The 27,821-nt window shown below is 59.4% G+C and overlaps 1 protein-coding gene across 3 annotated transcripts in view; it reads right to left on the reverse strand.

Moving 5' to 3' along the window:
• Window positions 1–27,821, reverse strand: part of LOC124233904 (serine/threonine-protein kinase WNK2-like) — a 115,575-nt gene that overhangs the window by 51,773 nt on the left and 35,981 nt on the right. For all 3 annotated transcript variants that reach the window (XM_046651192.1, XM_046651191.1, XM_046651190.1), the window contains exons 6-19: window positions 25,499–25,587; window positions 23,522–23,741; window positions 17,821–18,103; window positions 14,209–14,414; window positions 12,001–12,132; window positions 11,493–11,672; window positions 9,679–10,233; window positions 7,416–7,709; window positions 6,839–6,888; window positions 5,798–5,966; window positions 5,595–5,711; window positions 5,044–5,214; window positions 4,750–4,795; window positions 4,170–4,289 (exon numbers count right to left, since the gene is read on the reverse strand). In XM_046651192.1, coding sequence (XP_046507148.1) covers window positions 4,170–4,289; window positions 4,750–4,795; window positions 5,044–5,214; window positions 5,595–5,711; window positions 5,798–5,966; window positions 6,839–6,888; window positions 7,416–7,709; window positions 9,679–10,233; window positions 11,493–11,672; window positions 12,001–12,132; window positions 14,209–14,414; window positions 17,821–18,103; window positions 23,522–23,741; window positions 25,499–25,587 — 2,632 coding nt within the window. The remainder of the gene's footprint in view (window positions 1–4,169; window positions 4,290–4,749; window positions 4,796–5,043; window positions 5,215–5,594; window positions 5,712–5,797; window positions 5,967–6,838; window positions 6,889–7,415; window positions 7,710–9,678; window positions 10,234–11,492; window positions 11,673–12,000; window positions 12,133–14,208; window positions 14,415–17,820; window positions 18,104–23,521; window positions 23,742–25,498; window positions 25,588–27,821) is intronic.

The raw sequence follows: 27,821 nt of genomic DNA on the forward strand, positions 1-27,821 counted from the left end.
TGGGACACCACCACCACATGGCTCGATGAGCAGTGCTAGGTCTGCACCCGCGATCTGAGCCTACGAACCCCAGGCCACTGAACTGGAGCATGTGAACTTAACCACTACGCCACCGGGTCAGCCCCTCTTTGTACAATTCTTTTAGTGGTTGCTCTAGGAATTACAAAATACATATTAATTTTTCACAGTCTCCTTAGAATCAGTATTTTATGACTTCAACAGGGATGTAGAAATATTATCAACATACAGGTCCTTTACCCCCTCCTACCATCGCTATGTCATATATTATTACATTTATGTAAATTAAAAGCCCCACCAGACATTATAATTTATTTCACCTGTCAAACCTGTCTGAAGAACTCAAGAGGAGATCTATCACACCCACCCAGACGCTGACCACTTCTGTTCCTCTCCTTCAGCCCTGACCTTCCAAGTTTCCCTCCAGTGTCACTTCCCTGCTGTCTGAAGCCCTCTGGCAATCCTTTCAGAGCAGTTGTACCGCCTACAGCTTCTCCTAGGTGTCTGCATCTAAGAATGGCTTTAATTCAGTTTGTTTCCAGAGAATGCTTTCTCTGAATACAAAATTCTGGGTTGACAGTTCTTTTCTTTCAACACTTTAAAGAGGCCACAAAGCTTCCTGTGGACTCCTCGGCTTCTGGTGAGGACTCTGCAGTCACTGAACCACTGTCCCCTCCAAGTAACACACCATTTTTCTCCTGCTGCTTTCGCAATTTCTTCTCATTCTTACTTTTCAGCAGTTTATGATGTGTCCAAGTGTGGATTTCTTTGGGTTTATCCTATTTAGTGTTTACTCAGCCTCTTGAATCTACAGATTATGTCTTTTCCCAAATTTGGGAAGTTTTCAGCATTATTCTTCAGATATTTTTTCAGCACTGCACTTTTTCTCTCCTTCTGGAACTCTGATGACACAGACATTAGACCTTTGCTCTCGTTCCAAGGGCTCTCTTCATTTGTTTTTGTATCTTTTGCTCTAAGTTCTGACTGGAGAGTTTCACATATTTTAGTTTGCAGTTTTAAAATTTCCACTTGTCTCTTTTTTGTATCTTCTATTTCTTTGCTGATACTGTCTATCTTTTTTTTTTTTTAAAGATTTTATTTTTTTTTCCTTTTTCTCCCCAAAGCCCTCAGGTACATAGTTGCATATTCTTAGTTGTGGGTCCTTCTAGTTGTGGAATGTGGGACGCTGCCTCAGCGTGGTTTGATGAGCAGTGCCATGTCCACGCCCAGGATTCGAACTGACGAAACACTGAGCCGCCTGCAGCGGAGCGCGCGAACTTAACCACTCGGCCACGGGGCCAGCCCCTGATACTGTCTATCTTAACATGTGTTTTCAGAATCTTTGCAATTGCCTGTTCAAGCATTTTTATAATAGCTGCTTTTAAGTCTGTCGGATCATTCCAACATCTATGTCACCTTATCATTGTCATGTGTTTGCTGTCTTTTTCCATGCAAGTTGACATTTTTATGGCTCTTCACTTGAGTTTTGGATTGCATTGGTTAAAGTGGATTAAACTGGAGCTTGAATAATATTATGAGATCCTAAGTCTGTTTAAATCCCGTGGTGAATGTTGATATTTTTGCTTTAGCAGGCAATCAACCTAGTTAGGTTCAAGCTGCAAGTTGCAACCCTTCTATGAGCCATGGCTACAACGTCAGTTCAGTTTTCAATGTTTTTGCAGTACTGACCTGACCTGAAACAAGTGTATGCTGCTCAGGGGCCAGTCTGGAACCTGAGTGGGAGCCTGCCCATTAGCTTGGTTCTCAACGTTTTTTATATGCTAATTAGGATTGGATCCATGCACCCACAGATTGAGGTGAGGCCAGGAGTTCATCAACAACTTTATGGGGTTGCTTTCCCATGCTCTTCCCTGTCCATGGTCATCCTGGTACTTCCTGGTCCCCTGGGACTCCCATTTCTCTGGAGAGAAACCATCCACTTCCATAATTGTGAGAAGCAGGGCCAAGTGGCAGGACAGAGAAAGGAAGTAATGGGTGTTGGGTCTGTACTCTTTGAGCCCTGCCTCTACCCAACAGAGAGGAAGGTTCTCCCGTCTCGTGGTTTTGGCTCCTGTTACCTGCTGCTGACCCTCAGAACTGTCTGCGGACTGCGGTGCAAGAAAAAGGGCAAAAGGAAAAATGGAGAGATCCGCCACCTTCTCTCTGAGCTTTAGGAGCTCCCTTTCCTGCTGTGCAACCCCAAACCAGAGGGCGCCTCCTGGAGCTTCTCTGTCTGCCTCCCGTGCTCACTCCCAGCCTTCACACAGCTCTGAGCTCAGGCCAGGAAACACCAGAGGGAAATGCTAAGCTCAACACCAGCTCAGTGGTCCTTGGAACTCCGGTGCACCTCCCCATCCTCCTGCTGCTACTTATTTCCCCGAGTCCTTAAAGAGCCGTGCCAGTGTTGGCCCAGGCGCACACTCAAGCTCAGGGGAGAGAAGGGCTGGTGGCATGGGCACATGCCATCCTAGCCAGAACCAGGACTCTCTGTCTAGATATTTTTTTATTATGTGCCAGATACGGCATTCACTGAACTATTTGTGTAAGTAATGTGAGGTCCAGAATGGTGTCACCTTCCCGCAGAAAGGACCTGAGTGCCTCTGCCTGAGCACACAGTGCTCTGAGTTCACCTTCATAAGGGTGCTGTGCTCTGAGAAGACTCCTTGCTCTGCCTGGCCCGTCCACCTGCAGGTGCCCTTTGCTCCTCCAGCACAGCACTCCAGCAGGGGCCCCACCTGGCCCACGGCTCAGAGCCCCTTTTTCTCCAGCCTGGTGAGCTATCGAAGCTTCGACACGCAGCCTCTCAGCCACCCTGCAGGAATGGGAGGTGCACCCAGGGGAACAGTCCAACACTGGGCTCACATCCTGGTGTCCATCCTTCCCTGGACCCTGGCCTGATAATTCTCCACTATCTTTAGACAATCCGAACACCTTCAAGCAGATGATCTTTAGAATTCGTCCAACTTTTTGGTCATCCTAAGTGAATGATTAATCCAAATGAATAGATCTGCCATCCTTGGAAGTGGCTGCTTCCTTCTTCTCTTTTTATAGATAAAGAGACTGGTTCTGAAAGGTTTTCTGCAGTCAGTGCACAGTGAAGGATGAGGGTTTAACTCCGGGCACGTCTTCTTGCCCACTACACCACTCAGAAAATTGGCTTTACTTTAACAAGGGTTTTCCCTCCCTAATTAACTGTGTATGTATCAACACCAAGAAGTCATAGATGAACATACGCTCATGTCAAAACTGAGCCACTGCAGACCGTCTGCTCCTCCGTGACCCCTCAGTACAGGCCAGGCAGGCCCTTTGCCAGACTCAGGTCTCAGATCACAGCTCTGTTGGGGGTTTCCTTATTAGGCTGACTCTTCCCCAAGGGAACGAATCTCCAAAAGTGTAAGGGAAGTTACTGGAAACACAGGATACGAAATTGAAAATGACTTACAGGTATTTTTCGCAATTGTACCATAAAGTCAGGTCAAGTTATATAAAGGACAACTTTTTCCGGCCAACTTACAGGGAATTAAACCTTAAATCTGTTCAAGTGACTATCTGCAGCCTCCCAAGGGACCACAAAACCCGAATTTAACCGACAGCCCCAAGGGCAAGCTTGCTGGTGTCTGCCCACGCAGGTGCAGATCAATCTCAGAAGGTCGGTTTTCCTTGGGGACAATTTACAATCAGAGAGTCTCAGCACCGAAAGGGTCCCTCCCATCCCACCGGCAAAACAAGCAGAACCACCAGGGGCATGTTCCAGCAGGTGGGCCACGTCGGGGTGGGGAGCTAGTCACAAGACGACACTGGTAGGAAACGGGAGAGCAGAGGCTTTCGTCACACACCTGTGCAGCCATGGGGTTCACCTGCACAGCGAAGGCACCGGGCAGCCCAAACTAGAGTTGCTGCCTCGCTTGGCTCATTCGGGGGACACTGGGATGGGTTACAGACAGGGGTACGGCCCCACAGGCTGCTCTGGGCTTCGGGCGACAGTGCAGGAAGAGCCCCTCACACCCGACTGGGCACACAGCACATGCCAGCGAAACGTGAGTGCGAGGAAAGCCGGGCTGAGGACCCCGGGGGGATGCGAGCGATACACGGGAGGAGGCGAGCCGCGTTACAGGGACGGGGGACAGCTAGGGGGCTCTGGCTGCTCCTACCTTGCCTGGCTTCCGGTTGCAGGGAGCTCAGAGGAAGTGGGGGCGAGGATTTGGGGGCCTCTGCCGCTGGGTGCTCAGCCACCGGACAGATGATAAACCACCTCTTCCCAGTGTGCAGGACTGAGGGGCAGCACAGAAACAGGAGGCAAGAGCCAGTGAGTTTCTCCCACGGCCGGCGGCACCCAACCAGCCACAGGGGACTTCGCAGAACTCTTCTCCCACCGGGGGGCGACATGCCGCCCGCTCGCGTGCCCCTCACTGGCAGCCGGAAGCTCTCACAAGAACCCCAGGCACAGGCTTAGCTCCCGGGACACCCTCGGTGCCATCAGTGACGGCGTCGTGCTGGCCGGGGGACCAGCAGGCGGCAGCCAGTCTACCCATGCTCAGTCCCCACCGGGCCAGACGTGGCTCCTCAGACAGGACGGCATCCCCAGATGGGGGGATGCTCGCCACAAGCCGCAGCCCCCCCAGTGTGATGGCCAGACGCCTTACAAAATGCTCCGTGGGCTCTCAGTGAATGGCTGCCGGAAGACAGAGAAGGGCCCGTGATGGGAAGGCCGCGGCCCAAGGGCAGACGTACCGTTCTGTTGATACACCGGGGCATCGGCCTGGGACTGGCGGCTCTCCTGATGGAGTTAAAGGATCGGAAATCAGCAGACTGCATGGAACGAGGGCATCCTTTGGAGCACAACGTGGCCTCAAAACATCCAGGGGCCTGAGGCTTGGACGTCTCTAACAGAACTGAAGGTGCCCATCCTCCCGGCTGCCCTACCCGGCACCGCTCAGCCCGCGGGCTCCTCCAGCAGGCAGCAGGTGGCGGCCCAGCCCCGCGCTCAGAGCTGGGAGGTGGGGGTGAGCAGGCCCTGGGACTCACCTCCCCGGCGCCCAGGCCGCAGGTGCTGACATGGGGCGGGCTCACCCCAGGGTCGGAGCCACGGTCCACGTCCGTGTCCTCGCTGAGCATGTCTTCTGCCTTGTCCATGACGTCCTTCATCTGCTCGATGAACGTCTCCCGCTCGGCCTGCAGGATGAAGTCGTGCTCCACCTGCAACGGCACGTGCAGCCCTGCTGGCGGGGACGCACCACAGGCCGCCGGCCGCTCTGCATCACCACTGAGGGATTTGATTTCTGCTCGGGGCTGAGCCCAGGAGGGGAAACACGGCCAGGGGGTCCAGTCCCTGCCACGGGGGCTGCATAGCTCAGTGAGGAGAGCCGCGGCTCAAGAAGCAAGGTGTCCAGGTGAGAGACCAGCACTAGCCCGAGCAGGTGGCCAGCTACAGAGGCCAGAGGACGAGGAAGGACGGCAGCCAACACTCCCTGAGCGGGGCTGGCAGGCACGAGCCCAAGGGACAAGTGGGAGACAGGCTCGCCTTCCTGGGGGAGGTGCCACTGCCTCAGCTGACCGGGCAGGACACGCAGCCTCACCATGTAGGTGGCGATCTCATCAGGCGCATCCCCGTCCAGGTCAAACTTGAACGTCACCATCCTGTGGTTGTGCGTCTCCAGCTGGCATTCCACCATCTTGTCCCCCGTGTTGCACACCTATGGACACTCAGGCAGTAGGACCAGCGGAGGAGACCCCGCCCAGGGAGCCCTGAGCCCTTGGGCTGTCCCGCCAGGCCACTCACGTTCAAGATGGTCAGCCGGGGTCGGCTGGTCCTCTCCTGGCGGGAGCGCGCACGCGTGGACCTGCGGTGGTGTTTCCGGGCGGCCCTGCCTTCCAGCTTCCCCCCACCAAAGGCGCCTTCACCACCATCACTCATCTCTCTTCCAGAAGCCACATCGGAACCTCCGAGGCTGCACGAAAATCAACAACGTCACAGCACCCGCGGGAACGACCTCGCGGAAGCTTGGCTGCTCAGGAGATAGCCAGGAGCTTCAGCATCTGACGTGCTCAGCCAGAGAGCCTGGAGGGGCTGACCCAGCCATGCCTGGCAGGGAGACCCCCGAGCCGGAAGCAGGGCCCAAAGCCCCTTCTCCCACTGCAGCGTCTGTCCTGGGGCCGTGGGGGATGCATAGATTTTCTGACCCCAGACCTCAGTCCTCTGAGCCTCCTAACCTTGGATCAGGCCCACCTGGCTCTCAGTAAATGTGTGGATTAAGAAACAACCCTCCCCCGTCCTCAGTTTCCCCATCTGTGCAACACCACGGGAACATGCCAACCGCGTGGGACCGGCATAGGATTCCAGGAGAGTCTGTGAAGTGCAGAGCTGGGTGCCTGGTGCACCAGGAAGGTGGGACACAGTCAGTTCTCGTAACCAGCGCCCTCCCCAAACGCGACATGTACTGTGACTGGGAAATGACAGGCGCCACAGGCGCTGGGAGACCTGGTTGTGGGCTGGACTCTGCCCGGCTCCCCAGCCTCCCCTCAGCCCCGGGCATGCAGACTCTCTGTCTATGGCCTCTCTCTCTGGAACATCCACGGCACCAAAGACCAGCACCAGGACCCAGAACAGCCGGGAGCATCTGAGGACCGCACTTCAAGAGGCCCTGAGCAAGACCACGGGGGAGCTCCCCGCAGCACCCCCAGGGAAGGCTGGGAAAACAGGCGCCACTGTCGGAAGCCCGGACACGGCAGGGGCCTGTGTGAAGGGGCAGCTACACCACAAGCCGAGTCCACGTGTGGCCCACGCCCACCCACGCCGTCCCTGGCCAGGCCGGGCCGTTACCTCTCACAGCTCTGCAGGAGGCCGGGCTGCTTGTCCTGCGAGGCCTGCTCCTGAAACACAACCATGGAAAGGAGGGCGGGTCACGCTCGTTCCCGCACACGGCACCGGCCGCCCAGCCCGCCCGCGCCCTTCTGACCACAGCCGCCACGTGGGGCAGCAGGGCCAAGGGTTCTCATCGCGCTGAACGCCCGGAGTCAAGTGGATTCCTAAAAGCTGGGGCCGCCCCCTTTCCAAACACGTTCACCCTCTGACAGGCCCTACGGGATGCCCACAGGCCCCAGAAAGCTGGTGGCAGGCCTTCCCATCACCTGCAGGGGAAGCACTCTAACGCCACGCGTAAAAGCCACACTGTCCACCTGCACACGAGCTTCAGGAAAGGGTGACACGCAGGGACGGCAGAGGGAGATGGCAGCAGCTCCCACAGGGCTGTCCTGGGGCGCATGCTGCCACCGTCCTCAGCACGTCCCCGACTTCTAGCACGGAGACCCAAGGTCACCGAGCATGGGCCCACCATGATGGCGGGGTCAGGGGTCAGGGTGACATGCTGCAGGCTGAGCCCTGAGGGGAGGGCACACACCTCCAGGGCCGGCTCCACGGTCAGCTGGACAGCAGGGCCGGGGCCAGTGATCCCCGGCCCGCTGGGCAGTGGAGGGTGAGCAGGCGGCAGAAGCGTGGTGGTCTGGACAGGCAGGCTTGGAGCAGCCGCCACTGCCGTGGGGGCCAGGGACCCGGGGAGCTGAGGCAGGAGCTCAGGGGCGGCGGGCGGCAGCACTTCCGGCAGAGGAGGGGAGAGGATGGCGGCCGGTGTGGGCACCGTGGGGACCTGGGCAGAGACATCCACGGCATACGGAGGTCGGTGGCCAAGCAGCACCTGGGGGCACAGAAGACGGGGATGCAAGTCAAGAGGCCAGGCCCCACTTTCCCTGCCGGGCCCTAAGGGTCCCAGAGCAAAGTAGGTGCCACCTCCGTTGGGCCACGAACTCTCCAGGGCTCCAACCCACCCTCCCCTCCCCACAGGCAAGGCCTGGCCCTGGAGCTGTCAGCGCGGGGACTTGGCAGGAAGAAACGGGAACAGCCCTCTTGTGTTCCTGTGTGTGTAAGATGAAACCCAACACCACACTTCCCCTGTGGCCTCCGGCTACGCCAGTAGAGGCCCTGAGCCGGGTCCAGCACTGACCACGGGCCCAACCGCCCCGTCAGCTCAGTGCCTGTGCTCCCCACCAGCCTCTGGCCAGGGGCCGTGGACCATGGCCTCCCATGGGCAACCCAGGCTGGGCCTGCTGGCCTGAGACCCATCAGCAACGCGGTGCGTGGGGTCAGACGCGAAAGCTGCAGCCCAGCTGTGGACCTGTCCTTTCTGGCCTGTCCTGCTGCTGTGGTCAGGGGCATCACTGCCCACAGCACAGGGAAGCCCGTGGGCAGCCAGGCCATCCCATCAATAAACCCCAGACCCTCCAGCCGGCAGCAGGAAAGCCAGCACGCCTGGCCAGCGACCTCGAGCACACACGCCTTCCGCAGCTACGGGCTGAGCAAGGCGCCAATCCAGGCCTCCACTCAGCCCTTGGCTTTCCCGAAAGGGCCCTCACCTGTGATCAGCACCACTGTGAGTAATGGACCGTGCAAGCGCCCACTCAGGCCACTGCACTGCTGTGCCTTCTCACACTCGCTCTTAAACACCACCCTGTTGCTCATTAAAACTCCCTTCCTTCTCCACATACAAATCTTTTCTGGAAATCAGACAGCGAGGAGCCACGTCCAGGAGGACCTGTATGTCCTTAGGACGCAGGGGCTCGCTCCAGACGGGAACAGGTGCAAAACGAGCTGGGGGCACCCAGCACCTTCGCACACTGTCAGGATGAACCTTCACGACAAAATCCAAAGGGGACCGTCAGCCCCACCTCACGAGAGGAGCTGGAGCTCACAAGGCAAAGGTCGTGCCCACTTGCACACAGCTGCTGAGGCTTAGAGCCAGGGCGGGGCCAGGTGGGAGAACCCTCAAGTGGGAGGCCCACCCAGGTGCGAAGCCCCAGGTGGGAGGTCCCGTTGGGGGAGGCCCCCAGGTGGGAGGCCTCCAGGGGAGAGGCGCCCAGGTAGGAGGCCCCCCATGTGACAAGCCCCCAGGTGGGAGGCCTCCCCGCAGGCTCCTCTCATCAATGAAGTTGGGTAACAGCCCTGAAGCTCCAAAACATGTGGGCTGCACAGGTGTGTGGAGGCACAGAGAGGCCCAGCCATCCAGCAGGGCACGTGTCCCTCTGTCCCTTCACTGTCAGTGTGGCAAGCTGCCCAAGGTCCCCACCTGCCTCCAGGACATCATCCTTGTCTGCCACAACCCCTTGGAATCAGCAGCCTGTGTGCCCCGAGCACCGCCCAGCCCATGGCGACTGAACCCCTGGAACCCCGTTTGCCTCATTCCTGGCTGCTGAGATGGGGCTGTCCCCCCATCTCACTCTGACAAGGCACCAGGCCGTGGGAGCCTCCCTGGCGCCCATGGAGAGGCTGCTGCAGCTGCACCGAGGGGAGGCCAGGCACCTCAACGCGCAGCATGGGAGGGACCCCCAACCACCAGCAGCTGCTACTGACCCTCAGGAAGGGACCGACAGTGGAACCTTTGGCTGCCCCAATTCCCATGGCTCCCAGTACTTGCTGGGAAGAGGGAGGAAGAGCAGACACCCCCATAGTGGATGAGAAGCCGTGGCCGCGGGACAGCACTGCCTGCCTGTCCCCACTGTGCCCCCAGGTCAAGGTGCAGTAAAGGAGCAGAGGGCTGAGAACTTGCACCTCTGGGTGCTAAGGGCTCTCCCAGAGGCTGGAGAGCGGGCCCTGCCCAGCAGGGGGCTCACCTGGCTCCCGGCACTGGTGGCCACAGCGGCCTGCTCCGGAAGGCGGGCGATGCTCGGCTGGTGGGCCTGCGGCAGCGTGGGGGGCACCGGCTGCGGAGGAGGAGCCGGCACGTGCTGCACCGTGTGGAGGGGGGAAGGCGGGACATCACCAGGCGCCATCTGCGGAAAGGCCGCGGGGTACACAGGCTGGGCTGGGAGCTGGGCCACGGCGGGGTGAATGGACAGAGCGGCCACGCCCTGCGGGGCAACGGCCAGCAGAGGGATGGCGGCGGTGGTGGCTGCCACGTTTGGCACGATGGTCCTGCACGGCACAGCCAGCGGTGCCCCAGGCGGGTGGGGCAGTTTGACTGCCTGCAGAGGCAGGGCCGGTGCCGCAGGCAGGGGTGCAGTGGCGGCGGCGAGCGGGAGGCTTGGCAGGATGACAGCCGGAGAGAAATACTGAGAGGGGGCAGGCACGGCCGGCACACCGGCGGCCGGCAGGTCAGGGAGGGCCGTGGGGAGGCTGTCGATGGTGGCCAGCGGTGCGACGGGGGGAATGACAGGAAGCGGAGGCATCTGAAAGAGAGACAGCATGTCAGCCAGGGCCGCCCCCCCGGCAGCACACCCGTACTGGGGACCCCGAACACAAGCCCAAATTAACAAAGCCTAGCGCGGAGCACCGTGCAACAGAGAAGGAAGGCACGAGGCCTCGGCACGGTGGGCACTCGACAGCCTGAGAGGCCCTGCGGTACCCTCTGGACCACTCTGGGGCTCATCATGTACCGCCAGGCGGCCACGAGGATGGCAGGGGAGGCTCAGATACAAGGAGTCACAGGCGTGACCACTTCACAGCCTTGCGTGTTTTCATTCAGAAAGGCTAGGACTGTCAGGGCCACCTGACACCTGACGTTGACGTTTCCCTGCTGGATTTCCTGCTCTATATGGGTTCCCTCCGGGACCAGAGTCTTCGGCAGGTTCTCTTGGGGCAAAGCATCTCTTCCTGTGCGCCCTCCCCATTGGCTGAGGCGACACCCCTCTGCACGTGGCTCAGGGAAGGGTGGCAGCTCCCAACAGTGGAGCTCTGGAACCTTCCGTGTCTGGTCTTCCATCCTGGAGACACCCAGTATCTGACCCTGTGGACTTAGCACTTCAAACATTTCAGCAACTCTGAGAGTTTTCTCTTTAGAACAGGGCCGTTTAGGCGGCGGGGGCACACGAGCACCCGTGAAACGTGCCTTTGTCCAATTGTAGCGCAGTGAAAACACCAACCGACTTCTGCATATTTGAAAAGCAGCTAAAGGCCGTGACCACGGACGTGCACAGTAGAGGTTTAACTAGATAGTGGAGCCATTCTGAGCGTGACAAGGACAAGGCCAGGTGACAGGATGGCACCCTAAACCACAGAAACAGCCACACCTTCTGCAGGAAGCGGCCCCTCCCATCCTAGCCCTGATGATGCAACTGTGACGGAACCCGCAAAGAAAAGCCATCCTGTGACCCAGGGTCCCCGGATGACCAGCACCGGGGGCATTAGCCTGGGTGATGGCCCGGCCCCCAAGGAGTCCCTGTCAGCATGGCCTCGGGTGGCTCTGCAGTGGACAGTGACTGCAAGTTTGTGCTCACAACTCTGTCATGGCTCCTCGGCCTGACTCTGGACTAAGCCCTGCCCATCCTAGACGTGCCTGGGACAGACGCTGAGGGCAGGTGGGCACAGCAGCCCGGCCGTCGCATCATCAGGGAGTGTTCCCACCCCGAGGGACCCTGGCAGCACAGAGAACGAAGACCGGCAGCCCAGCTGGGGGAGGGCGCGAGGCTGGATGGGGAAGGGGGGGCACCTGTGGAGGGACTTGAGCCAGAGGCTGCAGCGGCGGCATCTGGAGGGGCTTCAGCTGAGCGGGGGCCACCACCTGGGAGCTCGGAGGCAGGTACGGAGGCAGGACAGGGGCCACCGGCTGCAGAGGGCCCTGTGGTGCCAGGACCTGCGGCAGGGGCGTCGGCTGGGCCAGCGGAGGAGGCTAGAGGAAGGGAAGGGGCTTCTGAGACCCACATCCTGCTGAGACACCCCTCATGCCTTGACAGGATAGAGAAAACCAACTTGCGCACACACACCACACACGTGCACACACACCCCCGCCAGCCTGGAGCCCTGGAAGCGCAGACCTGGGTGAATCGTTCTGGCAAGCGAGGCTCCTCCCCGTGCTAACGCTCCGTGAACTCCAGACACAAGAGCCCCCATGTCCATCTGCCCCCCAGCCCTGGGGAACCACAGAGAAGGACCAGCAGGGCCAGCGGGCCAGGGAGACCGAGGCACGATGGTGGCCATAAGGGGCGGCCAGTACTCACCTGGTGGCTCGGGGGTGCGGGCTGGCCTGGGCCCGTCGGCACAGGGGCGAAACTCACGGCCGGTTCCGGGAAACGCTGCTGTGGGAGTGGAGGGCGGGTGGGGGGCGGGATGGAGCCCACCGACAGGCCAGGCTGCAAAGAGCACAAAGGGCCACGCTCAACAGTGGCCCTCAGGACCCCCCGGCTCGTGCTCCACAACCGCGGGGACCCGTCTCTCACTCCCTGTGCCCGTCCTGCCAGGGATGCTTTCCCTAGGAACACAGTTCAGCAGAAGCGAGGTGTCCTGGCCCCTAAACCAGAATGGCCACAACCCCCAAACAGGGAATGTTCTGGAACATCAGCTCCATGGAATATCATGCAATCGTGAGGAAAGATCATTACAAGGACTCCGTGGAACTGCCGAGAAATGCTTGGTCTGACATTAAGGGATGGAGACATATAGTTGCATATGCTGTCTGTAGGACACGGAACACGTCTATGCACAGACACATCCACAAATGGGATACAGAACGTCGGGAACGGTCGGCAGAGCAGCATGGGGGGAGGGGCACTCTGCAGAGCCAGGGTCTCCAGTGGCTCAGCCACCAGAAGAGAGAAACGGGGCGCAGAAACCAAGAGGGAAAGAGTTGGAACTCTGAGCACTGGCCGTTGGATGCTATTAAGAACTGCTGTTAATTTGTACATTTTTCGGTCCAATAATGGTATTAAATTTTGTTTTCAAGGGTCCTGATCCTGCAGAGATACACAGCGAAATATTTATTCATGGGCAAAATGTCTTCCTGTCGGGGATTTACTTCAAAATACTGGGGACGCAGAAGCAGGTATTGAGATGGAGGAACGGGTCGGACGCAGCAATGGCTGAGCCGACGGCCTGGCTCTCCACATCGACAGCAGAAAGTCTCTCACGTGAGGTTTGGTGGATGAAACGGGTGAGAGTAATTTCCACAACCGAGACCGCTCCTGTGACCAGCTGCACTGGTGGATGGAACCGCTTCTGCATTTATCCGAAGCCATGGCGCGGAACAAGCCATCCATGCACCTGTTCCTCGAGCCGCCACCACCCACAGCCCAGTAGGAATCAGGAGCGTGCAGCTGAGGCCTCAGAGGAGAGGCTCCCCTCTGTTCTCTTCCCTCCCTGGGTCCCAGGGGCACACTACCGCGGCAACCGCCCCAGAGCCTCAGCGCACCCTGGGGACGCCCCCAGACACCCCTGCTGCCCAAGGTGTTTCCACATAACTGGAAGGAGATGAGGCCAGTGCTCCAGCCAAGTCCATAGGGCGCCCCTGGCCGGGCGGGTGACCTCCCTGTGCTCAGGGTCCCAGCCTGCAAGCCAGAGGTGGGAGAGGCACGTGCTGGGGCCCCGGTGGAGAGCATAACACATGGCCAGGGAAACCATGACCCTGACCTGGGGAGCTGAGGGCCAGTGGGATGGTCTGGCTCAGCCCCGGCATGGGTGACTGCTCTGAGCAGCACGGGGCAATTTCCCAACTGAGCTCTTCCTGCTGAGTAAAATCACACTCGACCTCATTTTGAGAACACAGGGAAACGGCAGAAGCAAGGAGCTGAGGACAGGAGGGGCCGGGGCACAGCGCGGCCAGAGGGCGTGAGCGAGAGTCGGGATGGAGAGGCTCCCTGGGGGAAGGGGGGGCCCTGACCCGCTTCTGGCCTCAGGGTCTAAACCTCCCTCTGGAGCCCCCTCCACCACCTGCCTCAAGGGCAACTTCTCTGCACTGACCGCTTGGGATCACGAGGCAAGCAATCATTTTGCTTTCTTTTGCATTAAAAAAAATCAAAATCGAAAAATAAATGCCAAATGCACCCCCTCTTCTAGCAATTTCCATTTCACCTATGTCTTTCCATGTCTCAGACACGATTCCATGGCAGAAGCTTGGGGCCCTTCCCACCTGCTTCTCACAAGCCCCTGAAGACGTTCCCAGGATGTGGCCACCTGCACCCCAACTTCCGACAGCCGCAGAGCAGGGGGGACACGTCTAACACCCCTGGAACGCGGGGCCTGGACGGAGCCGAAGCTCCTCGCTATCAAGGACGCTTTTCTGTGACCTCTGCCACCGTCTGCGTTGCCGTCTCAGGCCCAGCGCGGCCCCATCACTCGTCACTGGTGTCACCAGCCGGGCAGGTCTCTCAGGGGGGTCGTGGCAGGGAGGGCGGCCTGGGGGCTGGCTCTGGCACGAGGGGTGGGCAACTCACCACAGCGGGCTGCTGGTAGGGCCCCGGCGCAGGCAGGCTGGAGGGCAGGCCGGGACCATCGCCGGTGCTCGCGCTCACTGGGGGGCTGCACACGCACGGGGCTGGGGGTGCCGCGTCGGCCAGCGAGCCCAGCACCCCGCTGCGCTGGCTGCTCTGCGAGTCCGAGTACACGGTGGAGCCCTGGCCGCTGTCAAAGGTGCTGTCGGCTGCGGAGGATAAAGGCACAGTCAGAGCAGCTAGGTGCTCCAGTCTCAGGAGCACGGCGGGCTCAGCCACGCTCGGCTCGGCCGCACGCTTCTCCTGCAAGACAAAGACCACATGAGTCACAGATACATGTCAACTTCGACGAACAGCCCCGCAGCAGCGCGTAGCGGGGACTGTCCCTGCATGCCCCGAGGTGGCATGGCGTTGGGAGCCACCTGCCATGGGGACACGGACCCCAGGGGCCACCTTGCACAACCTCTATGTGCAGGACGGCGGCTGCCTCCCAGTCACGGACAGGGCCCCACCACACCCCTGACCTGGCCTTGAAGGCGGACCTGCTCAGTCTCCCAGGGCACGAGGGGTCAGAGGAGGCCGAGGGCGTGTCGGGGCAGAAAAAGCTACAGAGTTGGGCTCAGTGGTGGGGATAAAATAAGGACCTCCTGTGTCTGGTAGGGCAGGCAGGGGGTCTCAGGACCCTGACCGCCTTGCTCACCACCTCAAAGAGCCCGAAGTGGGAAGATCTGGGTCCAAAGCCACATCACAGTCCTGTGTCTAACTTGGTTGGCTCCACAGAGACCGTGAGGGGGGACTGGAGGCGCCACAGTCCAAGGAGACTCCCAGAGCTGGCCTCACCCATGCTCAGCCCAGCACACAGGTCAAACCCAGCCTCGGTGGACAAGCCACCCGCACACGGGGCACAGAAGGACCACACAGCCCACAGGTACATCTGCCAAGACAGGGAAGACAGGCGGCCGTGGGGCTGTGCCGTGAGGGGAAGAACAAAGACCCGCCTGAAGTGGCACTTTTGGTCACTGCTGCCAGAGCCCACGAGCTACACGGATATCATGTCTGCTACCTGTGAACACCAAGCATTTCCAGTGTCAGCATCGCGTCCGCTCATGGTTTAAACAAATAAAGTAAAAGGGAATCTTGTCTGCTTTGCATCAAAATAATGTTTCCCTGGGGCTGACCTGAACTTACTTTAACTTGGGAAGACATAAGAACACTGAGGTGTGAGTGTGCAAAACCCAGTAGACACGGGGCTCTGAGTGTAACGAGATGGCTGGTTGTGTCTCCACTTAGAGAGAAAGACAGAGAGACGGAGAGACAGAGAGACAGACAGAGAGGGAGAGACAGACAAAGAGAGGGAGACAGACAGAGACACAGACACAAACAGAGAGACACAGAGAGGGAGAGACAGAGAGAGAGGGAGACACACAGAGAGGGAGAGAGACACAGAGAGACAGAGGGAGAGACAGACAGAGAGAGTGCACACAACAGAGAATGTCCACAGACCGGACAAATTTGACATAAAGTGACTCTAACCATACAGGTAGTATCTCCTATTTTTAAAGGGAATGTGTTTGTTATTGGGATATTTCAAATTAAACTTGAAACATCTAATTTTAACCCATCCTCACAGTCACGGGGGCTGGCCCAGCCCTCTCTCTGAGCTTCATCTGGACTGTGGTGAGCAGTTAACAGAGTACGTGGCGCAGAATCACAAAATACAACGTCTGCTGTTCCTTCAGACAAAGACAGTGTGTGTGTTTGCCTGTCTTGTCACTTAAGACCAGGCCCCTTCTCCAGTGGCGCGTGTGCTGCCTGGCATCCCCATCAGTTCACCTCTACGAAGCACAGGGCGATCCAGCCATCCAAGGGCACTGCAGCCAGAGGGACGATGCACACAGGCTTTCTGTTGTGACCAGAGCAAGGCACAGAAGAGCGTGTGCAGGAGCTGTGGGTCCTGGGATAGAGGGAGACATGGGGGGTGTGCGCGTGTGTGAATGCATGTTTGTGGGTGTGCCTGTGTGCACGTGTGTGCATGTGTGTGTATGCATGCATGTGGATGTGTGCATGTGTGGGTGTGCACGCATGTGGATGTGTGCATGTGCGCACATGCATGCGGGTGGTGTGCACTGTGAGCCTGCATGTGTCTGCATATGTGCGTGTGTGTGGGTGTGTATGGATATACGTGTGTGCTATGCATGTGAGTACGTGCGTGGCAGACTGCATGTGTAGATTCTCTCTGGAAGGTACAGTAAGAGACGGGCAATATCAGTGGCCTCCAGGGAGGAAAGTTAGCTGTCTTTCACTGTATACCCTCTGGGAATTCTTGAATTTTATGTGATCCGACTATATTATCTACTTTAAATAAATTACAATAAACAGATAAAACCCGATTTGAGAAGTGTGGCCCCTGTGTGAGGCACACAGACCTGTTCTCAGTCAGACAGGACGGGGTCTGTTTGCAGGCAGAACGCCCACCCTGACTGAACCCCCCGTCGATTCATGTCTGCACAGCAGGTGGAACCTGCACCTTGACAGCTGACCACAGTGGGGCATACACTAGGCTCCAGACTGTCTCTTCAACGGGCGACAAGAGGAAACATCTCAATTCCCGTCCTGGAAATTGTGCAACCAATAACTAAGCTTCTCAAGTGTGCAGTAGGGTGTCAGACACAGGGAGGTTTTCCTACAAAACCTTTACCCTCTTCAATTAATTTTTTGGTTTATCAGAAAATGGAGCGCTGATGTTGCCATTTTATTCTCCAGAGCAAACCTGGTCAGGTGGAGGGAAGGAAGCAGCCGACCAATATCTCAAAGTGACGGCCAGCCGCAGTTTGAACTGAAGCAGCCGACTGAAGAACATGTGGCTATTTTAATGACAAATGAAGGATGTGCCTATTAAATACATTAAACAGACTATTTCGGTCTTTCCGCAGGAATAAACTGAAATGGTGGCCTGGGCAGGGGCTCGGCCCTGCCATTTCACTCCATGCTTGTCCACAGAACAGACAGAAAGGCCACGTCCCCCATCCTCAGAGCACAGTCAAATTTTGGGGACGCTGAGGGCAGAGGAGGACACTTGTTGGCCCAGACGTGCAGAAGACACTGGACTCTCTCCCAGTGGTCTGAGGAAGCTGGATAAAAACGATTCCCGCCAACCCATCGGCAGCATTCCCTCAATCTTACTAAAGGCCTCGAAGGTCCAGCACCGGAAGGCAGATAACCTTGAGAATGGATACTCACAGTGGCAAAGGCCAGAACCGAGACCAAGGCACCACCACTGGCAGCCCCTGGGCAGTGGCATCCCGGACCAGACGCCCCGCTGGGGTGGGGTACAGCCCTCAGGAGCCCTGTGTGGCCGGGACTGACATCCTCAGATGGGACAAGTAACCAGACTGAGCCACCCTGCCCTCGCTGGCGCGGGGCACGCGAGGTCCTGCATCTGCATAAACAGTTGTCCCCCGTCCCCAGAAGCTGGACTTGAGCCAGCCTTAAAGCTCTCTGGTCACAGTTCTCTGTGCAGCACCGGGTATGCTCCCGATCCCCCTGGGAAAACGCTCGCCTACGCCAACTGTCCAAACCCGTGGGGGCTCGGGGACGCGGAGGGGCAACACTCACAGGCCAAGGAGGTGGCGCTGGCCGGCAGCGCCGGGGGGAGGAGGTGCTGGTCGGCCTCGGGCTCCTCGGGCTCCGGCGGCCCAGCCTGCGTGTGGTAGGTCACCTGGACCTGCAGGGGTGCGGGTGGGCCCCTGGCCCTGTCGGGGCTGCCTGGGTCCCGCTGCTCCCTGGGCTGCAGCGCGGGCCAGATCCTCTCCCGCCGCCACTGGATCAATGCCACACGGTCACGGATGGACTTGGCCACGATCTTCAGGTCACTCTCGTGGAAGAATCCCGACTCGATCTGCAAAGGGAGTCACCATGTCATTACCGAGACCAGGCCTGCCGGTCTCGTCCCACTGCTGGGCTGGCCCTGCCATCTGCACAGCCGCCTCCCCCTCATGGGGTCTCCACTCAAAGTCCTCTCCTCAGTCCCTCACCCCCGGTTCGTTCCTCTCAGGACGCTCTCATCACCCTGTAAGTAAATGTCCTCCCACCATCGAGCATAAGTCCGCAAGAAGAGCGACCATCTGAACCCGCCCTGGGCCCACTCCTGGGAGAGCAGGTGCCAGAAACTGCAGGTGGATGACTGAGGCAGAGGCACCCCAACCTGCCCCCCCGCAGGGCCCGGGGCTTCCTGGAGCCCTTGCCTGTGCTGGCCGAGGGCAGGAAGGGGTCCTGGGTGCATCTGTGTGCTCGGGCACAGGGACAAGGAGCTGCAGCCGGCCCGTCTTGCCATTCTCTGAGAAGTCGTGGAGGCTGGGGCAGGAGGCGCACTTTGTAACTTGAGACCAGGAGGGTGTGCACGGTGCCTGGCAAAACCCTGAACTCAATTTACCCAACAGAGTGTTTAAGAGTGTCTGTAAAGGAGCCACTGATCTCCAGGAAACACATGGCTCTCTCTGAGGATATTTGTGGCAAAACCACGAAAGAGCGGAAGCCAGGCTCCCAGCCATCACCACAGGATTCCCCACGAGGGAAGGGAGAAAACCAGAGACAGACCTTGTGGCTCGGGATGGGAACCGTGTGAACTCACCATTTCCAATGTACAACAGACGTAAACACACACAGAGGTAGACACGGGTATGTGTGTACACAGCACAGTATGTGTACAAGGAAGAGAGCATGGTTGTGGGCCCGGGGCAGCCATGACCCACAGCATATAGGAGCCAGACCACTGTGAGAGGGTGGGGTTCCCCATGGACAGCAGGTCCAGACCCCCAGGGAGAGGAGCGGCCTGGACATCTCACTGTGCTGAGAGGACGCTTGGAGAATGACAACCTGACGACGTGCAGGACAACACGGGAGCCAGCACCACGGCCTCCCACTGGCCGAATCTGGGACATTCTGAGCATCAAAATACACAGCAGTACCAGGAGAGTTTGAAGGACGTGTCCGCAAATACCCAGAGGGGGACACAAGTGCTCTGTGGTGGCAGAAGTGACGAGCATCACTGCCACCCTAGGGTTACACAGCAGCACACACCTGCAGTCTCACCTTCTCTCCTCTCACTCTGTCTCCGTCTCTTAGTCTCTGTCTCTGTCTCTCAGTGTCTCTCTCTCTCCATCTCTCGGTCTCTGTCTCTCTCTCGGTCTCTGTCTCTCCTGCTCTCTCTCTCTCTCGGTCTCTCTGTGGATCACTTGCTCACGTGAAGCTGCGTCGCAAGCAGCCCTATGGAACATCCCACTTGGCTGAGAACTCGACCTGGTGAGCAAGCACGGACACCAACCCTCGCCCCAGTCAGCCCCAGCGGACACCCGGCTGCCCTCACGAGGGGCCCTGAGCCAGAAGCGCCTGCTCAGTCACTCTCAGAATCCCGACCTGGAGACCGTGTGACCCGAGTGTGCACAGAGCTGCATTTGGGATGGACTATTGAGAAGCGAAGGTGATGGAGCACGTTATCTACTAAACAAAAGGGAAACCATGGGTCACAAAGACATACATAAATGGAAAGTTTGGTGAAAATGCAATATTTACACAGTTGCCAGGTACCTCCCTATGAAACAGTTATTAACTACAGCTTCGTGTGGATCCCCAGGTAGACCCGTTCAACCACGTGACCGAGGGTGCGTTCCCAGGGGGTGGCCACGGTAGCAAGCGTTCCTGCGGACATGCTGATGGACACAGAGGGTGCTGAGCCGGGACGGCCAGCCAGCCCTTCACGCAGACCACTGACGAAAGGCGCAACCTTGACGCTGGACAACGGGGCCCTGAGCAGGACCGGCTGCTCTCCCAGGTCTGAGGGCCAAGGCAGCTGCACAGGAAGGTCCAGGTACACAGTATTTTGGGGGTGCCGGGCATCAGGCCAGACATCAGTCACTTCAAACAGTTCTTTGTTGTGCATTTGCAATGCTTCTCTAAGTCTGTGATGACTTCAAGAAACTTCCAGAAGTCAACCCCGTGACAGATTTGCTGCTGAGACTCCGCAGACGGTGCCGAGGTCTCCTCGCCAGGACGGTGGGAGTGAGCAGGTCCATGCAGCCGGGACACATGCGAGGGCCGAGGCTGGGCCAAAGCCCCCACCCGCCCGCCCACCAGCAGGGCCCACACGGCTGACCTGGCGGACCCAGCAGAGGCCGCTGGAAAGAAGGCGACCCACAGACAAGCCGCCACTGCGGCTACCTGCCCGTGACCCACTTTCCCTCCCACCTCCGTGTTCACAGTCACCCCCAGCGAGCCTCTCCAAGGTGCTGCTTCTATTTTTTCCCGAACGGGGAGAATTCAGCCACGTTCTGTGCTGCACTGCAACGTCCCATTATCCGGAGGCCGTGAAGGCGGGAGGAAGGGCTGCACGGCGGACGCAAGAACCCCTGGGCTGGGCCTCAAGCTCCTGTCCCTGGGGGTCCTACTGACGGGTCACTCTAGACCAGAGCCAGCCCAGGTCTCTGGAGAACCCGTCCTCCTCTCAGATCCCGGGTGTCTTCACTCTGACCCATGTCGACGCGCACCCGCCCCACGTCCCCGCCTGCAGGACCTGCCGGGAGGTGATTCCAGAGGGAGAGGAGAGAGCTGTGGCATGGGCTCCCTCCCACCCTGAGGGCGGCCTTGTCTGGCTCCAGAACTTCTTCAACACCCGACACACGCTGATCTCGGGGGTTAAGAACAAGGCCACCCCAACCTGCTGCAGGCCCCTAGCACTGGAGGTGGGGTGACACCCTACGTGCCACTGCATCTCTTCGGCAAGCTGCTGCCTGTTCACGACGCCCAGCACTGGCTGTCTCCTCCTTACACTACTCTAAGTTTTGAAGAAGTAGGTGTGTTGAGCTACAGCCATGGGTAAGTGACCGCCCCACAGAGCAGCCAGGGGAGTGGGCCCTGAATCTCCGCCCACTAGGACCTCCTCCGCCCAGCCCTGGGACCCACCAGGAGGCCCTGGACCCCAATGTTGGCTCTCTGTCGACACATGGGCGGGGAGGGTGGAACCTGACCAAGAGCCGGGCCCCCACGCTGACCTGCAAGGTCCAGCTAGGAGCCAGGAGCAGAGTCCAGCTCACCGGGGCTCACGCAGGACTGAGACCGGCCAAGGGGCCGAGGCTGCTGTCAGCTCATCATGACAGGCAGCTCCCAAGGCACTAGGCCTGCTGTTTCTTACAGAGACCAGTAGTACGTGTTGTTTTATTATTATTCTTTAATGGAACACAGCGACTCGCCTTCTGTGTGGATGCCACACTTCACGGAGGATGTCCAAACACGGGAAAGTGCTTTTAAAGGAGATGGGGGGAGGGGGAGTGCTGCACCCAGGCTGTGAACTGGCGGAGACACCACGCCCCGGGGTCCAGCCGGGCACATGAACTTGGTGCAGAGGCCGCAGCGCGCATGCTCCAGGGCGGGACAGGGTGGGGCTGCAGGAGGAGGCTGGTACTCCTGTCCTCAGTGTTGAGGCAGAGGAAGGTGAGTCCTCTGTGGAGGGTAAGCATCCCGGGAAGGGGCCTAGCACATTGGGGCACCACCTTCTTACAACCAAAGAGCGTCTGGGACGAACTGGGCAGAAGGAGCACCCGGCCACCGCAGCACAGATAGCACCGTGCGTCTGGGTCCTGTGCACCTCCAGGACACGCCGCCACGGGGAATCCGTGTGTGCTGACGTCCTGTTGTCCTCTCCCGTCGCTGCAGCACCTGACCCACGCTCAGCTCCCACCCGAACCCCCCACCTCATGCAGGAAGGTGCCCAACAGCCCAGCGCAGAGCAGGCACGATGCTGGGGGTGACCAGGGCGTGCTCACTGCTTGTGCTTCCTGAGTCCCCTGGCCCCAGCAGCCCCAACCCACACACTCACTCAAGGCCACCCCAGGACCCACCCCATCTCCACGTGGGGCTGTGCCCCTCGAGGCCGGCCTACCCTCCTGCTGACACCTGGACAGGGAACACTGGTGGCCAGGTTCCCCAGTGCCCATCGCTGCTCCAGGATGCGACCCCCACTCCAGAACCTCATCTCACAGGCTGCCGCATGCACTGCCTCACTGTCACTTGTTTGTGCTTTAAATTCCAGCAGAAAGCCAAAAGGGACCGCAGTGTCACAGCACGAGGGGAAACGGGGTCCTGAATTCACAGGACTAGCGGCTGGTAATTATCTTAGTGCCACTCCCTGCAAGTACACGGCGATTCAACTGCATACCACACGGTCATCGAAAGGCCTCCGGAAGCACGGAGCTGACTGACCCCATTAAATTCACTTACAGCAGAGGCATCTCTGTTTCTGGGACCAAGGATGTGACCGGCAGTCAGGAAGGTGGGGGTGGTCCTGACCTGGGCTCTGGCCCCTTAGCGGGACATCACATGGCCTGCATGTGCCAGACACAGTGGGGACACAGGCCGCTGTCCAGTGGAAGGCAGGGCCCTGGCTGGCCACACGCCTCCCGCCCCTGCCCCACACTGACCTGTTGCACCGCCTACACCAAGCTCCACGGACCCTTCACCCGCCACATGCCTGGGCCCCCAAGCCCACCAAGTGCCCTCACGGCTGTGGCTCCCACACCTCACGCGGCACAGCCAGCCTCAGTTTCCTCATCTGAGCAGGGCCTCGGGGAGCAGTGGAGTCAGCCCAGGCTGGTCACGCGGATCTGCTGCCCACCCGAGCCTGCACAGGCTGCTGCCCTCCCAGCTCTTCCAGCCCACCGTCCAGCCGCAGACCACTTCCTCCTCCCAAACCCACACGGGCCCAGGAGTCCAGCTGTGAGAACCCAGTAGCCGAACCCATGGGACTTGCTAAGTTTCTGACATGTGCTGCGTTCAGGGAAAGGTTGATCCAAGAAAGTGGAAGAGACCGTGCGCTTCTGTGACCGAGCGCGCTCTCCCGCCACGTGCGCTGGCTTCACTCTCCCTCCGTTTTTCTAGTGAAAATCACCGTCTCACTTATTTCTTACGTGCACATCTTCCCTCCGCACCCCTGCGACCCCGTGCCCTCGGACCACAGTGCCCCTCAGCAGCAGATGGAAAATGGAACTCCAGGGCCCGCGCAAGTGCCAAGGCAGCAAGAATCCGGTCATAAGCAGGCCTCTCCTGACACATCAAGGCCAGGTCCCTCTGTGCGCCAGGTCCTGCGCCTGTGCAGCGGGAGACCTCTCCCCACGCCCCGCGCCCCACATGGCTGGGGATCCTGTGCGCGCCCCAGGCCTGCCACTCACCACTGGACCGCGCGCCCTTCTGACCTCGCTCTAACCGTTGGAAACCACATGCTCTCAAGGCACACACCCGCATTTTTGGCCGCAAGGGGGCACCTTACCATCTCCTGGGCCACGTCGTCCGGCGTCTCCCTCTCCAGGTCAAAGGTGAACTCAATGGCCCCGTTGTCCTTGGGCTTGCCCTTCAGTTTCTTGGGGTCCTCAACCCAGAGCCGCAGAGCGATGGTGGACTTCCTGCCGTGGTCCTCCTCGGCCAGCTCCACCCTGACGCCGGTGTCCTCCGCGAAGAAGGCATGGCTGAGCAGGTCTTTGATCTCGTACCTGCGGAGGGGCGGCTGACGAGCAGGGCGCGGGCACACCTGCCGAGGGGCCGTGCACACAGGGTGCTCCCTCCAGAACGTTCCCTGACTGTACCGCCCAGTGGGCAGGCTCTGGCCTCGGGAACGGCACCCAACAGTTTACATGTACTTCCCTAGCTCCCAGGGAGGAGATCACACTTCACTGTGCAGTCTCTAAGACTCGTTCTCCCTCGTTACAAAAAGAACACATGCCGCTGTGAGATTCAGGGAATTCAGAGTTTTCACCCAGGCTCCGTGCCGTGCAGACAGGCCTGCGGAGGAGCTGTGGGCTCAGTCACCACAAGACACCTGCTCCAGGGAAGACTGAACCGGACAGCGAGGCTGACCACATCCCAGAGCTCACACGGGCACCTGAGGGGTCTTGGCCTTGGGAGAGGGACATTTTCAGGGGCTCCCCAGGATGCTGAGGAGTGTGGCTGCTGGGTGTTGCCATGGTAACCACTTTGTCACCCAAATCCACATCCCCAAACACTAGGTCAGTTCCCGTCTCCAGCAGGAAGGGATCCAGGTGCTGTCCCGGGCCTGGCGTCCTCCCAGGGTCCTGTGTGTGGTCACCCTGGGCTGCGAAGTCCAGTGGCCCACCCCCCCTGGGCAGATGGAGACCACCCCCCTGGATGGCCTGCGGGTCACAGCTCAGTGAGTGACCTTCACCAAGGGCAACAAATGCCCAGGGTCTTGGAGGTCTTGGCCCCTGGGGGGAGGGGGTCATGGCCGTTGCGGGGGCAGAGGTCATGGCTCCTGAGGGGACAGAGGTCATAGTTCCTGGGGGGTGTGGAGGTCACTGCCCCTGGCAGGGGGAAGGTCATGGGCCCTGGGGCTCTGTCTGGGAGGTGGTCTCACACACAGGGTCTGCTCTGAGGACTCCTTGGCTCTACAGGGTTGTTTCTGTACTTTTCTGGTGTGGGTTATATTTCACAACTTTTTAGTATTTTTCTTAGAGAATAAAACAGGATAATTGCAGGGGACAGAGAGAAGACCTAGGGATCAGGACAGGGCCGCTGTGAAAGAAGTGACAGCCTTGGGAAAGATAGGGGTGAATGCTGGGGACGGGGATGGGATGAGGGGCATGTGCTAGGGGTGCAGGGGCAAGGAGGGCACCCGAGGGGGCGAGGAGGAGGTGAGGGAGGAGAGAAGGAGGAGGGATAGAGGGCTCTGGGGGGAAGAGGGCCGAAGAGGGGGGAGGGAGGAAGGCTCAGGATGCAGGCCAGGCTCCCTGGCTGACCAGCTGAGGAAGGAGGGGCCCTAATCTGAGGTGGGGCTGGTTTGGGGGATCGTGAGGGCTCTGCCTTGAACCTGTGACTTGAGGTGACTCAGACACAGGTGCATGCAGCCCGGAGTTGAGAAGAGGGCAAGATGAGATGCATCGGGAGGCAGGCACGGGGGTGTCCTCCAGGCCGTGGGTATGGATGGGCCCACCGGGGAAAATGCACAGAAAAAGGAATGAGGGCAGAGCGAGGCCCCAGGAGCTCCCATGCTCCAGGCTGGGTGGGCAAGAAGCAGCCAGCAAAGGAGAAAGGAGTGGGCTCCAGAACCATCCAGGCAGCAGAGGCCAGGCCGCGGCTGTGCCCTGACTGCCCAGCAGGCTCGCTGGCACCTAGGACATGGCGGCCTGAAGTGGCCTATCCATCTCCTAAACCTCTTCTTGGGGGAACCCAGCTCTGCAGAGCAGCTGGAGCAACGTCAGCGAGAGCACCTGACCCCACGTGGCATGGGACTCACCTCTCCTCCTTGTTTTTGCAGATACACTCCCCAATGATCTCCTTGATTTCGGGATCGTGCACTTTCTCAAAGCTGGCTGGCTTGATGCCCTGAAAAGAGATGAGCAGTCACCTGACACCGAATTGGCCTCTCGCCTCACACCAGCCCAGCAGAGGAGAAGGCAGAAGGGCATGAGGCTCATTCTGGGGTTCATTCCATCCCAAGTCCCCACTTGGGAATGACGTCTGGGAGTAGTGAGGTCTGGGGAAGAAAGACTCGGGGGATGCTCGCTCCTCCCAACCAGCCCGTCACTGCACAGAGGGGACGGAGCGGGACAGGGCAGATCTGCCCGAGGATACACACCCACCTGCCAGCAGAGCATCCCTGTTGGACGAGGACCCACCCCCACAGAGGCTTCCCATCTCACCACATGCCCGCTCAAGGGTGCTGAGGGCACTCTCTGTGGCTGCTGCCACTGGCCGAGGGCCACCAGAGGCTCAAGCCCCATTGTGGCCACAGGTGGGGCTGACTTTCAAGGCCTGGTGGCTTGTTCCACAGCCACAGCCAGGCTGGGTGACTTTCAGGCAGCAGGGACAAGGGGTGGCCGAGTGTCCACACCGACCAGGGACCCAGCAGGTGCCAGCCTGGGGGCGGCCACGGCTCAGCCAGCCCAGAGCCCAGACGCAGGCAGAGGGGTCCAGCACAAGCAGGACCTGCTGCAGCATCTGTCTGCCATCTGCTGGGGGAGGGGACTCAGGGAGGGGCACCTGGTTTTAAAACACACTGGGGGCTCCAGCCCCATGTTCTTCCTCCCTCAACAAAACTGCGCCTCCAAAGGCCTTGTCCTGGCGTTCTTTTTTGAACGTCGAGAACGTGAAGCCTGCGTTTTCCCATGGCGGGGAGGGAGAGGTGTGCCCCTAGCCCGGGGGCAGACCCAAGAGCAGGACCCCCAGCAGCTCCACTGCCTGGCTGGGCCCCCGGACCTCCAGGCCCTGTGCCCGCAGCCAGCGGGAGTCACACTGCACCCAACGTGCAGGGGAGTATGTGAGCAACAGACGCCGGACCCTGGGCTTCAGGAGCGGCCGAGGGTCCCCCTCAGAGATGAGGCCTCTGCTGTTCCACTGAAGCCAAGAGAAAAAGATTTAATTACACCAGGAGGAAGGGCAGGGTCCCCACGGGGGCAGAAGACCTGAGACACTATAAACACAAGTAAGTGTGTGCATACAGTGTCATTTAATCTCTGAAAGGCTGAGGCCCCCAAAGCAGGTGAAGAATGTGCCAGAATAACAAGGTGCTGTTTTGAAGGGGCTCACGTCTCCAGGCTCAGAAGCACGGAGTCAGGCAGCTGATGGCAGAGGACACCTCGAGACCCAGAGAGACCCTGGGGTCAGGGGCTGATGTGGGAGGCTGCACCAGCATGTGGGTGAGAAGTGAGGAACCACAGGACTCGGGGGCAGGGCCGAGGGCAAGGGCGTCGCTGCAGATGACACACCAAGGATCAGCAACATGCCTCCGGCCTGGTTTCCTCAGGGAGGCAGGGTGGGGCTGAGCCCTACTTTGCCCAGACCAACAGGGGTCCACAGAGGAGCCCTGGGACCCTGGCCAGTGTCCTGTTTCCCAGGGCCCAAAGACGGGCAGCGAGGCTGCTGGAGAACCAGGGTGGCCAAGGAACACGTGCCCAGGGGGCTCAGTCTCTGTCTCACCAAGCCCAGTGGATGCACCACCATCCCATCCATCTGTGCAAACCAGAACCTGCACCCAGGCACCACTCCAAAACCTGACACCCCTCGAATTCACCCCCAGCCCCTCGCAGGACCACTGCCCACAGGCGATGGGCCCACCCTCTCCAGCCAGCACCACCGGGGAGCTGCGCGCCTATCTGTGGGTCTCTGACCCACAGACACAGTGCCACCAGCCAAGGACTCTGCCTTCCTGCCTTGCATCCTCAGCGGCAGATGGGAGGGGCTCAAAGTGGACTACTGATGGATAACTTAGAATTAAGAACCAGAGGGGAGAAACAAGCTGTGACCTGCAGGGAGGGCTCAGGGATGGGGGGCAGATGCCCCGGGTGCCAAGAACCATGGCTCCTCATGTGTCTTCAGAAGGAAGGAGGGTGCATCGGGGTCTGCACGAGGCAGCCAGGACTCGGGGTCGTGGGGCCTCTTGCCCGCAGGCACAGATGGGCAGTGAGGGACCAGGGCCCAGAAACTCTAGGCCCAGCTGCTCCGCCCTGGATGTGGATGCTCCCTCCCCGTTCCCCACCCAGCAGGATAGTAGAGGGAGGACAGGAGGATCTGTTTGCACAGCCGAAGCCACGCAATTAAAGCTGATAACTGCCTGGGGA

Source organism: Equus quagga, unplaced genomic scaffold (assembly GCF_021613505.1).
Source record: "Equus quagga isolate Etosha38 unplaced genomic scaffold, UCLA_HA_Equagga_1.0 270_RagTag, whole genome shotgun sequence".
In the NCBI taxonomy this organism is placed as follows: Eukaryota; Metazoa; Chordata; class Mammalia; order Perissodactyla; family Equidae; genus Equus; species Equus quagga.